Consider the following 12,230-nt stretch of genomic DNA (forward strand, 5'->3'; position numbering starts at 1 on the left):
TTGTATATCTCTTCAGGTAATTGTTCCCCTGAGAAGTATTTGTATGTTCGTGAAGAATACAGCTGGGATGTTGTAGAAGCTTGGAACAATTTCAGACCAGTAGACAACTTCCTGCAAAGATCATTCTTGCTGATTTTACTGTCATTCACATGCTACTTACTGCATTAAGGCTTGCAAAGAGAAACCAGAGTTGAGGTTTTCTCTGCTGAAGTGTGTTTGTTTTTGTTCCAGAACTGTCCCAAGTCTTGTTGTGTGGCGGAGGGCGGATTACGCTGGGCTGGCTCCTTCATTATCTCCCTTTCTTTTTGATGGGCCGAGTTCTCTACTTTCACCACTACTTCCCTGCCATGCTTTTTTCCAGCATGTTGACAGGTAAATACTGGAGACTGGGAGAAGAAGAGGCAGGGAAACAAGTGAAATTCTGTTAAATGGAACATTTTCAGACTAAACTGTAAATTTTTATATAGGTTTTCTACTTGCTTGAGCATAGTGCATGAAATGTGCTAATTCAAAATGTCTTTTACAAAGCAGCTTGAGACGCCAAATTGTGGGGTTTTTTTGTTACCACCGCAAAGAAGCAGTATGTCTAGTGGTTAGGGCATTTGAATTCAGAGATTTGATTCCTATTCTCTGCTGTGTCACTGTCCTTATATATAATTTTATACAAGCTATTTCCCTTCTTTGTTTGCTTCCCCCACTTTTCTGTCTTGTCTGTTCATACTTCAATCTTGGTAGCTTTTCCTGTGATTTTGTACCAACTTAGTTAGCATGCTGGGGCACACATTTCTTTCCCATTCATTCTGATGAGAAGGTGGGGAAAAAAACAACTTTCTGTTGACAGAAAATATTTTGTATAGTTCTGGAGGTTTTCAAGGTAAGTTAATTCAAAAGTAGAGGAGGTCCTCTGGTCTCAACAGAGCTTTATCAGCTCAGTCTATGGCTGAATGTAGCAGCTGTGTTCTTTGGCCTCTGCATTGCTCCTGATTTCTGCTTCATTCTTCTCCTAGGAATCACCTGGGACACACTACTGAAGTTCTGTACTGGCTTCCTGCCATCCAGCACTACAGCTAGAAAAGTATATGGAGGGGGAATCCTGGTACTGTTTCTACTCATCATGTACAGGTGAGTGCTGAAAGCTCAGCTTTCCTGAATGTTTAACAGCCACTGTCTCAGTGGAACCCCTAGTGCCTGTTAATTATCCTTAGCCTTTGTCTCTGCCTCTCGTCTTCTCTACTGAACTTGTCAGGCATCATCAAGTCTGCAAGGACCCTAAATGCTCATATTTCATTAAATTCAGCATTTGTGTCCCAGTAACGGATTTTCAAAAATCTCCCTGTTACAGGGAATCTCATTCTTTTTCCCCACTACTCAGTGTGAGCACTCTATTGTCCTCTGAACCCACAGTTCAGTGGTTTCTGATTCTAGTCCCCATACTAGAGGCTGTCAGATCCCTCAAATATAGATGAACAGTTGTAGGTTTCCCCTGCTGCTTTCTAAGAGAAAGTACCACCTGTGATAAAGCTACATACCATGTATATTGGGTTCAGCTCCTTAGTGGAGCTTACAGCAGCCTAAAAATAAAGTTCTTGTAGGTCACCTGTATGGGTTAATCTTCTGCAATGTTCTTGAGACAGAACACTCTGCCATTAATTAGTCCCTGATGGGTATTTGGATTCTTTCCACAGCTTCTACCTCTTCCATCCTCTGTCCTATGGCATGATAGGACCCATGGCCTCAGACCCGAGCAGCCCCATGGCAGGGCTCCGATGGATGGAGTCCTGGGAGTTCTAGAGCCAGCAACGGGAGCATGGAAGCAGAGACAGAAATGTGAGATCTGCTGCATGGCAGGCTGATTCTGGGGCTTTGGAGACATGTGACTATAAAATGCCTTCTCTGGAGAACTCTGGATCTAGTAGCCCTGTTGGTTTGACTTTAGTTTGCACTGTCTGCTTTGGAAGATGAAGAGGGTGACTGTGAGAAGGCTCTCTGAGGAGGACTCAAGTCATGAATCTTTACGTTATGTTTCTGGGCAACTGGCTATTTAAGTCTCAGTTCTTATGAGCAATATACCAGCATCCTTTACAGTCAAACAGCAGTGGTGTTCCAGGAGTGAGACCAGTACAAGTTGTAGGGTGTGTGTTGTCTCATATTCACATGTGTGGATGTGTGTGTGCATGTGTGTCTTCTTTCTTGTAATCCAAGTACCATTGCGGTTTGGGAGCCAGACAGTGTCTGAGACATGAGGATTTTTTATCATGTTTAACAGCCTTTATTATAGTGAGGTTTTTTTAAAAAAAGCTTCATGTAAGTATCTGGGGATCTCTATACCACTCTGCCCTGGCTGTCTGCATTTTTTGTGCCCACCCTGTACTTTTAGAATTTGACTGAACTGGAAGGGTGTCCACTTGAAATCTCCCTGAGCCACTGTGCCTTGCCTGTCTCTCAGGCCCTTTGCAGACAGAGGTGGTGGAGGTTGTTTGTTTATCTCTGTATATTGCCTTGCCTTCTGGACACCTTTAACCGTATACAGTGATTACCTAACAAGCCTCTACTCACACTTGGACTGTTCCAGCTCACCACTTTGCAGTTTCATACAGAACTGCAAAGAAGCTACGAAGGAAATTATAATAGAAGCAGCAGGTAATTTATTTCCCGTCCCAATGTACGGTGAAGACTGGCCCCCTTGGGGATGTGCTAGGAATTAAAATGCTAGCTTGGAAATTGTACTGACAGCTGTCATTCACCTTTTGATCCCAGCTTTTCCAATGCCAGTACCTATACTTTTAGGAGGAAGGTGTCATCTTAATGAATGTGACAACTGCAAAACTGGCTGTCTGTGCCCAAAGCACTTGCACACCGTATTGCTGTACTGAGCAAGTTCCCTCTCATAGATAGCTGACTGTTGAATTACTGCATTGAAGAAAATGTCATACGAGGCAAAACTTCTTTGTGTTAGGTGTCAAGAGCCATTGGATGTTGAATCCACTGCTTCCTAGAAAGCAGAACACTTTTTTAAAATCAGTTATTGATTCCTTTTTCCTCTGTTATGCTCCTTTTTGTGGGCCTTTTAAATGTTTCTTTCATTCAGTCTCCCACCCTTTGCCCAAATTTCAATTTCTTGTCACAGTATACTGTTACTACATTGTAGCATCCAAAGCAAATGAAACTTAAACCCCAGCTGTGTTTGTGTCAAGAAGTAATATTTTGTATAGGTATCAAGGAACTCAGGCCTGTCATTTCAGAGTCCTTGGTCCACTTCTAAGGCTCGCATCAAAATGATGCGTACCGAGAAAGCAACAGGTGAATGTGTCTGTTTTCAAACATGAATTGTGCATTCTTTCTCTTACTGAACCTAGAACTCTAATGTATTTCCTGCCGCACAGAAGGGCTTTGTGTTATCATCCCCAAGATAGTTGTTTTGTGTGCAGGACTGAGACTCTAATCAGGCTTGATTTCATTCCTCTTTAATAGAGGATCCATAGGACTGTTAGGATCCATAGGACAGTAAGGCAGCTGCTTGCTATCGTAAGGTTCTGGCTTGGTGTGTCACATCTCCCTCCAGAAGCTGACTTCTGTAGAAACTAACTCAGATGGTATGGATGTATGCTTTTGGTTCTAAAGGTTTTGAATTAATCACCTGCTGATAATTCATGGTGAGAAGTCATTATGCTAATTAGCTGCTAGGTTTGATGATTCTTTTCCATTTGCTACTGCAGAAAGTGCTCCCACCTGCCTAAGCCAGGGCTTCACAGAGATGATACATAGGCAAGAAGGGTGAGGGAGAAGGCTGCAAATTTCCTCAAATCCTGCCTTGTCTGACAAGAGTTAAAGCAGCAGCTGCAAGTTGTTAGCTGTTGGCAACATGACAGGCAGACAGTGTGCTGCTGCATTTGTAGCAATGTGATTCAGCATCCTCTCCTCCTGGTGAGATTATCTGCTTAATGCCTTGGTATCATGAATATGAGCTTTTCCATACAGTGGTCCCATTGCCATGGGGAGGAATTGCCACAGCAGCTGATAAAAGGCATGGATTAAAGACATGGATTTTTCAGCACATGTGATCACACACTGCCATGAACACTAATTGGAAAAACTAAGAAATTTGTGTTTTGAAATGACAGTTTCTAAAGTTCTTTACCTGTCAACTTAAATCTATGGGGAGTTAAAAATCAGCTCAGTAACCTCAGTTACTGCAGTGGTTATGAAAAAGTCAGCTTTGTAGGAGCTGCCTGAGGAAGATGAGCCAGTGTGTTCCTTGGTCAGAGCCCTGTCTCCTCTGTTGCTAATAATCTTTCTAGCAGAGATGGCAGCTGAGTTTAGATGGACCAGCTGAAAGTGGCAACTGTCATACTCACATTCAGGTTCCTGTGTACAAACTCAGCTTCTGTTTCAATACAAATAAAGGGTTATTTTAATTTAGCATGGACAATTTGGAAATTTGCTGTTGAGAGCACTTGGTTAGCATTGGGGCTAATTCATATCTTAGGTCTTGTGTGCTAGTGGTGGGATGGAGGCATACATTGGAAAAAAATCTAGATATTCCACAAGAGGGAGCAGCCTCCAGCAGGATTTCTTTTTTCATCTGGAATTAAGAGTATTAAAAGGTCTACATTTGAAGACTAGAGGGCAGACATTAAAAGGGCATGCATTTCATCTGCAGCCTCTGGAGTCCACAGGATGGATTTTCAAGGAAGTGTAAATTGATGTTGCTCTGTTTTCTTTCAGTAGAGAAAAACTGAGGATTTATCTTAGCTGAGAATTTCTCCCTCAATATTTGCTTCTCAAAAAAAAAAAAATCTGTCAGGCTGTAGCTGAAAACAAAATAATAGCCTATATTTTGTGAGGCCAGTAAAACATAATGTTGCTGATCCCCTTCCTGATTCTGGCACTATATTAAATGTCTTGGAGTGGTGCAGACATGAAGCAATGGGAGTAGGGCACTCTCTTTGCTTTCTGAGTGCAATTTGAGCTGTTTCAGTTCAGTTTTTCCATTCCTGTTTGTGGAATGAGTTCGGGTTTATCTTGAGGACTGCTTATTAGTCCTCTTCCCCGGTCATGTGGAAAATAGCTAACGGTGCTTTCCAAGGCCAGAAGATGCTGCTCTCCAGAGCAGCTGCTGTCTTTGAGGTTTGCCTGACAGGGCTCCTTTTATTGCTAGCAAAGTATTTCATCAAACTGTGTATCTATGGAATCAAATTGCAAAAAGCTGTAGGCTTCCAGGTTCCTAGTTCAGATTTTTTTCTGTGTAAACTCTGTTTTCACCTCTTCAGTCTTTAGTAGATAGACAGGAGGGCTCTAGGCACATCCAATTTATCCTAGACAATCCGTCCATCTGAAAAAGGCTTTGTTAGCAGTTGCTTCAGGGCACTCGTACCCACCTCTTCCCACAGCAGCAGCTGGCCTATTTCCAGGGAGTGGGCTACTCATACTATGAGACAGAGGTGTGACTTTGAGGAGGATTTGAATGATGATTTCTTTGCCAAGGCCGCCTTTGCTCCAGGTGGAAGATTTGGTGTGTCATGGACTGGTCACCAGCATTATTCATAGGCCTGTGAGTGGGAAAGCCACCACCGGTATGGTCTGCAGAGAATTTTCTTTTTGCGTCTTAATTGGATGGACTTGTTGTTGCATATACTACATAGTGCATTAGTATCTACCTTTTTGTATCCCCATTCTGTTCCTTCTACTTCTTTAAGTACTGCACAAAGTACAGGATACTTCTTTGCTTCTCCTCTGGTCTTTAGGCTGTGTTTCCATTTCTTACAAAGCATGTCTGAATAAAGGGTAGGACTGAATGCCTTATAGTATCCTGAGTGAATAAATACCTGTCACATGCACTGACAGCAAATCCAGACCCTCGTTACAGAAAGGTAAAAAGATGTGTTGTTTGAGAGTTTGTAGGGCAGGGTTTTTCTGTGAACTGTCCCTCCTGTGTACCTCTGGCAATCTTCTTCAGGGGACTTGAGTGTGAACCAACTGTCAGTGTGGAAACACAGACGTTTACCTGAAGCTCTCAGTTGTTGCTGGGCTTAGTGACTTTCCTTCCAGAGCTATGCCTGTGTGACTTAGGCTCTGGGTTGGCACTCTCGGTGCAAGTACCATTAGAACACTGTTTCCTCCTCTCAAGTCCCTGCTGGCGATGTGAACATCTCAGCAGTGGCCCAGCATCTCCACCAGCTGAACGTAGCTAAGATTTTTCCCCTTTACAGCAAGTGACCTCTCTGCCACTGGCCCAGTGTGTATTGTGAAAGATAAAATGTGTGAACTGTTACAACATCATAAGGCTCTTTCTGGCTGGGAAGGGAAAATTGGGGATAAGAAGACTACCTCCACAGCACACTTGCTGCCTTTAGAGAGCTTGTGGGTTGCAAGCAGTCAGGACTAAAAATTGGCCTTTTATTCAAGGAACTAACAGCTGGGTTTCATGGTTGCTTATGAGTTGCTTTACTTAAATTCCCTCAAGCCCTTTTCCTTGGATCTCAAGGGCTAAGTTGAGGTAGAGGAAGTATTAGTGCTAAACCCACTCCTGCTGAATTTGTATTTGATCCTAAAACTTTGGCAAGTGAATTTATTGTGTTTTACAAGGGGAGCTGCTTAGAGCCTAACTTAATTCAAGAACTTAGCTGTGACTAAATAGGAGTTTGGAGCAGTGGTGGTGAGAGGGGTTCTTTTGTAATTTTGTCCTGTATTATAAATTTTTCTTACTAATGCTGCTAGTACTCATGTCTGTCTGTCTGCATCAGTCCATGAACCGACTGTCTTCTAATGCTTCTGAGGTATGGTTACTGCACTGTACAGTAGGAATGGGAGAATGCTTTCTTGAGCTATAATCTGTTTTGTACAGGAACTTGTGGAAAATGAGGTAGAATTTGGAATTTAATTTTGTAATAAATAGTTCTTCTTTCAAACACTCTCTATGAGTCTAGATCTTCCCTCTCCTTTTCTTTTCTTTCTCTTCCTCACACACACCCCCAAGAGAGCAACATGAACTTTAAATGGACCCATTGTAGAGTTTGATTTTTGCCAGTGGTGATCTACACAACAGAAGCATGACCAGCTTTTAGCCTACAAATATTGCTGGACTGCAATTCCAGGAGATAATGTTTTACTGCAGTGCAAGAGATGTGTTGGTAAGCACACTGGGAAATGAAACTGGTACATTTGGATGAGAATGAAGCGCTGTCTGCTGAAATGGGCTTACCTCTTCACGTTAAAACTGTTAAACTGTAGATATGTATACTATGTCATGCTTACTGGGTATATTCATCATGCTTCTGATATGTTGCCTATAGACATTTGAATTGACAGATTGAGCCCAAAATTTTTTCTGTGATTTGTATTTTGAATGTCCACAACATCAGACTGATGCACAGTTTGTGTACTGTCCATAACACCAGACCAATGCACAGTTTCATATAAGCCAGGCCCTTGCTGTGAACTAAATACAAGATTCTGTGAAAAAAATTGGCAATGCTATAAATCAGAATCTGGTTCCACCCCAGACTGTAATGACAGGGCAATGTATACTATGAGTACAGTATAGTAACAGGGTTGTGACATTGGGGTGGAGCTAGAAGGAAAAAAATACAGTTTTCCTATCTGTGGCTATCCTAGTTATGAAACATGCCCAGATCAATGTTGGAGGAGAGCCAATCAGTCTACTTAGACATGTCCCAAGGGCTGTTGGAGTGAAGCCAGCCAGGACAGCTGGAAACTGGACTGTGGCCTGCGCAAGGTGATTAAATAGGCTGATAACCCTTACTGAAAAGCCTACTGATATCTTACATTGCTTCAAAAAGTGCAAGTTGGTGTTTGGGTACTGTCTGGTTAGGACCATCTTTCTGGAAGGAAGGAATGCTGATACAGAAGCCATTCTAGAGTGTAGAGAAGAAGGCTGCAAGGAAAAGGCAAGAAGTGTTGTTCAGAACACGTTGATAACATCAACAAGTAAAGCTTTACTTCTCCCTTTCCTCTAAAAGAAGAAAGCCTTCTTTCTCCAGGTAAGTGGATGGGCACTGATGATTGATTCTATTTGCAAAATATAGTATATGTGCTTTTCATTATTTCTTGTTTTGTATCTGTCTGGCTTCTAGAATTCTAAATTCCAGACTTTGTCTCATTACACATTCCTGAACAAAACGAAAGCTCTTTCACAATCTGATGTTTTCTCTTTATATAGATTTTGTGTGCTGTCTTCAAGCTCTGCTTAATCTTCTTGCTAACCAAATAGATCCTTTCACTGCAAGGTGCTTTCTGTAGTCCTCAAATCTCTAGTGCCTCTTTCGCCATTTTCTTCAGTTTACCCATATGCTTTCCCGAACTATGTACTGTCTTCCAGTATCAATCTCCGCAATTCCATGTGCTGAAATAGATCCTCATTGCTCCTACAGCTACTTCCTGGTGTATATCCAAGGACTGTGGTTGTCATATACTTTGGAGTGTTTTTCTAATATACAGTCTCTAACTCTGTAGCTCTGACCCATGTAATGCATGCTCTGGAATGGAAATGCAAAGTTTGTGTTTCATTGGAGTAGGCATAGTCTACTAAGTGTTGCGATTGCTCTAAACTGTGAAGTGGAGAAGGAAACTAGCCAATGTTCTTCTGACAAATGGAGAGGAATTATTTTAGATGAGAATGTGAAAGTGGGTGAAATGGTACATTCCCTTCTTAAAACTTATGATCTGTGTGAGAACAGCCAAATAAAGCCAGTGCAGCTGAAGAAAGTGAGCTTAAACAGTTTAATAATTTCCAGGTAAAATCCCATGGGAAACACATCTGAAGAGAAGTATTTAAATAAAGGATAACAAGAGCACGAGCACCAACTATCCTAGTGCAAAGCAAGGCCAGGAACAGTAAGATGCCAAAGATCAGAAGCTAAATAACAAGTTCTTAATTGACTTCAAACACAAAAGAAAAGCATATAGAAAGTGGAGACTGTTAAATTACTAATGGCTACTATGAAAGACTAATACAGGAAAAAAAGCCAAAAAACTGCCTCACAAAATGAAGTACACATAATGAGGAACATCAAAGAATGAGGAAACTGTCAGGACATAAGCAGTAAAAGACGTATCAAGAATTGGTCCACTATTTAGCAAAGACGGAGAGGTATGGATTGATGGATCACTCTAAGGAGTTGTATACCCATCTTCAGATGTTTTCATAGCAACTCCCCTGCTGGGCTTTTCCATTATTTTGTCCATCTATTTTTTTACCAGACAAATAAGTTTCTTTCATCCTGCCTGGCCTTTTTGAGTACTGGCACATTTTTATTTTCTGAATTCTGCTGAAATTTCTGGATATTCCAAGGATTACCTAAAAAAAAAAAAAAAAAAAAAAAAAAAAAAAAAAAAAAACCAATGTAAGTGGGTTGAAGATGTGATATCCTCAGGCAGCTCTTATAGGACTTATGGATGCAAGATATCCATGCCTGCTAATTTTAAAAGTCTTTATTTCTAATAGATGCTGTTTAACATCCTATTTAGCTACTAATGGATTGGAAAGTGCTTTATGATGTGACATCATTCTTTTCAAGACAGAACCAAAATATTTATTCAGCACTTAGTGTTTTGACTCTGGAGTTGACAGGTACAAAACTTCATTGAATTGGAAAATATTTTTGGCAGAGCCCCTAAATTGGAATGGCTTAGATGGGTAAAGAGGAGAAGGTCTCAAGCAGAATAGGATCCCACATGTAGAAACAAGAACACATGGGGTTTAATTTGAAAGCAAATGGCTGAATGCAAAGCTGAGTAGTTGTAACGTTAGTATAGCCTTGCAATGAAGGAATGGGTGCAGTTAGAAGCAAAATGTTTGTTTCAGTAGATCACAGCAAAGACATTATCCTCAGAGGCAACTGCTGTAGGTCAAGTGATTGTAGGAGTCACTCTGGGCAATAGTATCAATTCCAGTTGCAAGAAGGAAGGAAAAAGCAGAGCAAAAACAATCAGTGAGCACTTCAGAGAGGAGAGGAGCACTGACAGCGCTTCTGAAATGAGACAAAGCTAGTGGGGAAACAATGGAGGAAGCTCCTCAGGAAGTAAAGCATCCTTTCTTTAAGCTTTTGCTGTGATGTTTTAGCAGCTGAAGAATGATCTAATACGGAAGTATAAGAATAGCCAGAGGCTGATCCAAGTCCATGTGAACCATCCCTAGGTAGGACAGAAGTGGGGTTACTGTGCTGACAGTGTGCACCAGGTTGCAAGGCCCTATTAGCTGGAGCACAGCATTGAGCTAATGAAGCTGGAGAGCTTTGGGACTGCAGCTGCCTTGCATCCCACCAGCTTGGAGTGCAGGTCCATCTATGCCCACCTCTGTAGTTGTGTCTTATGATCAAATTCAGCTTGTATGTTGAGACTATTTGTGGAAAAGTGACTTTTTAAGTCATATGGGTAGAATGACTTTAAAAAGGGGATGGCAGAGGTTGCTTCCTGAAAGATTGCAGTCTGGTTGGAGTGGGGGTAGCAACTGGTTGATTGTTGCTGTGCTAAAGGGAGCATGAGGTGAATAACAACCTAAGTAAGGTCTGTGCATCTGTCAGTGCCAGACCTGGTCCAACAGCTGCCCTCCTCATGTCAAAAATACTCAGCCTGTCAGCTCTCTGTGTGGTCCACTTTGGATTCTCCAGCTGGTTCATGCACTGTCATGCTTTGGGTTGTTTTCATCTGTCTGTACACACTTTTTTCCCCAGCCAGGCCATGGGAGATCTAAGAAGAACTTGGGGGTGTTTAGTGGCACAAAGAAGTCAAAAGACATGTTATCCTTTTTTTGTTCTGCTTTTGAATTCTCTCCCACACATTGTTCCTCCTCCCTCTGCTTATCCCTCTCCCTGTAGCCCAAATCTTCGAGGTCCGTAGTGCTGCCCTGCTCTCCCCACAGGCACAGTGGCAGTCAGTGAGCTCTGCAGCTGTTGCCTTAACCATTTTATGCTTCGTGTTACGCAACTGCATTTTGTGATTTGCTTTGCTACTGAGCTGTGCTGCGTTGCATCGTGAAGGGGTAGCTTAGAAAACTGGTGGGAATGTTGCATGAGTTCTGTTCTCACCTGGGGATGGGGACAGGGGAGTGCGGGGAGAAGAGGAGACGTCATGGTCTGCAGTTTCTAACAAACAGAGACTGGGGGCAAAGGGGAGAAAGGGGACAAGCCAAGCCCAGGAAGCTGGCCCCAAGGTAAGCAGGGAGCATGAAGTAGCTAGATCAGAGTGGTATTATTCATGGGGACTTGCAGAAGTAGAATTGGAAATGAACAGGAATCCAAAGGGAGATTAGTTTTTGTTGGTACAGCAGGTGAGATGAAAACTGACAGTGTCTTAGCAGCATGCATAGTCATCCCTAGGCCAGGCTGATGTGATGTCCATGGGGAGGGAAGTATGTACTCCGGGTGCCCTGAACCTGTGTGCAGGGTTGGGGAATGGTGTTTGTGGGGTTATTCCCAATTCTGTCACACTGTATTGTGAGACTGAACAAATTTATTTCCCAGTGGGTTAACTGAGGTGTTGAATAAGCAAAGCAAACTCGTAGCAAGGGTAGCTGAGTGTTGATATTGTAATTTGAAGAGGCTGTAGATTAGAATAATGAGACCTTCTGCCAATTAACATTATAAATTTGTTTTCTTTTAAAGCTTTATTATCTTTCTTTCTTTACTGGTCATTGAGCTTCACTGGCAATCTGCCTCCCCTTTCCCAAAATGGCCTAAAGGCGATTTTGGAACAGTCTGTGCTGGTGACCTGGTTCTTCTTCACTCATGACAGCTCCAGGGAAAGTCTTGCAGAAATCCAAGAACATTTTGGAAAAGCTAAGCTGCCAAGCTAGATACATGGAGCCAAGGGAGTTGGGGCCACTGAGGGAAACCCACAGACTGTGGAAGCTTTCACAGTGCCCAGCTTCTTGATGCATCCTGGGTGCTTCTTCACATCTGAAGGCTTGCTAAACACTTTAACAAGAAGGGAGGTTTGCTTGCTGGTTTTTCCTTGTACTTCATACCCTCTCTGGACTACACCTCAGTGCCATAGCAGCAGGAAGAACTCATCTGACAAGAGACATAGTTGCAAGGGAGAAGCTGTTTTGCATGCAGGGAAAAGCACTGCATCTCCTGAGTCCTTGCTCTTTTAAATCACATGAATGGTTTTCAGATGTTTCTTACCCAGAGCTCTTCCTATCTCCTACCTCAAATCCCTCCTTACAGCTCCCTCCTCCTTTACTTAGGAGACCTGTTCTGTCACAGAAAAAT

General features: G+C 42.3%; 1 protein-coding gene across 5 annotated transcripts in view; it reads left to right on the top strand.

Moving 5' to 3' along the window:
• Positions 1-6,913, top strand: part of POMT2 (protein O-mannosyltransferase 2) — a 30,710-nt gene extending 23,797 nt beyond the window's left edge. For all 5 annotated transcript variants that reach the window (XM_064512258.1, XM_064512259.1, XM_064512261.1 and 2 more), the window contains exons 19-21: positions 232-372; positions 1,008-1,122; positions 1,686-6,913. In XM_064512258.1, the coding sequence (XP_064368328.1) occupies positions 232-372; positions 1,008-1,122; positions 1,686-1,791 (362 nt within the window). In that variant the 3' untranslated portion in view covers positions 1,792-6,913. The remainder of the gene's footprint in view (positions 1-231; positions 373-1,007; positions 1,123-1,685) is intronic.
• The last annotated feature ends 5,317 nt before the right edge of the window (positions 6,914-12,230 follow it).

Source organism: Dromaius novaehollandiae, chromosome 5 (assembly GCF_036370855.1).
Source record: "Dromaius novaehollandiae isolate bDroNov1 chromosome 5, bDroNov1.hap1, whole genome shotgun sequence".
NCBI classification, from domain to species: Eukaryota; Metazoa; Chordata; class Aves; order Casuariiformes; family Dromaiidae; genus Dromaius; species Dromaius novaehollandiae.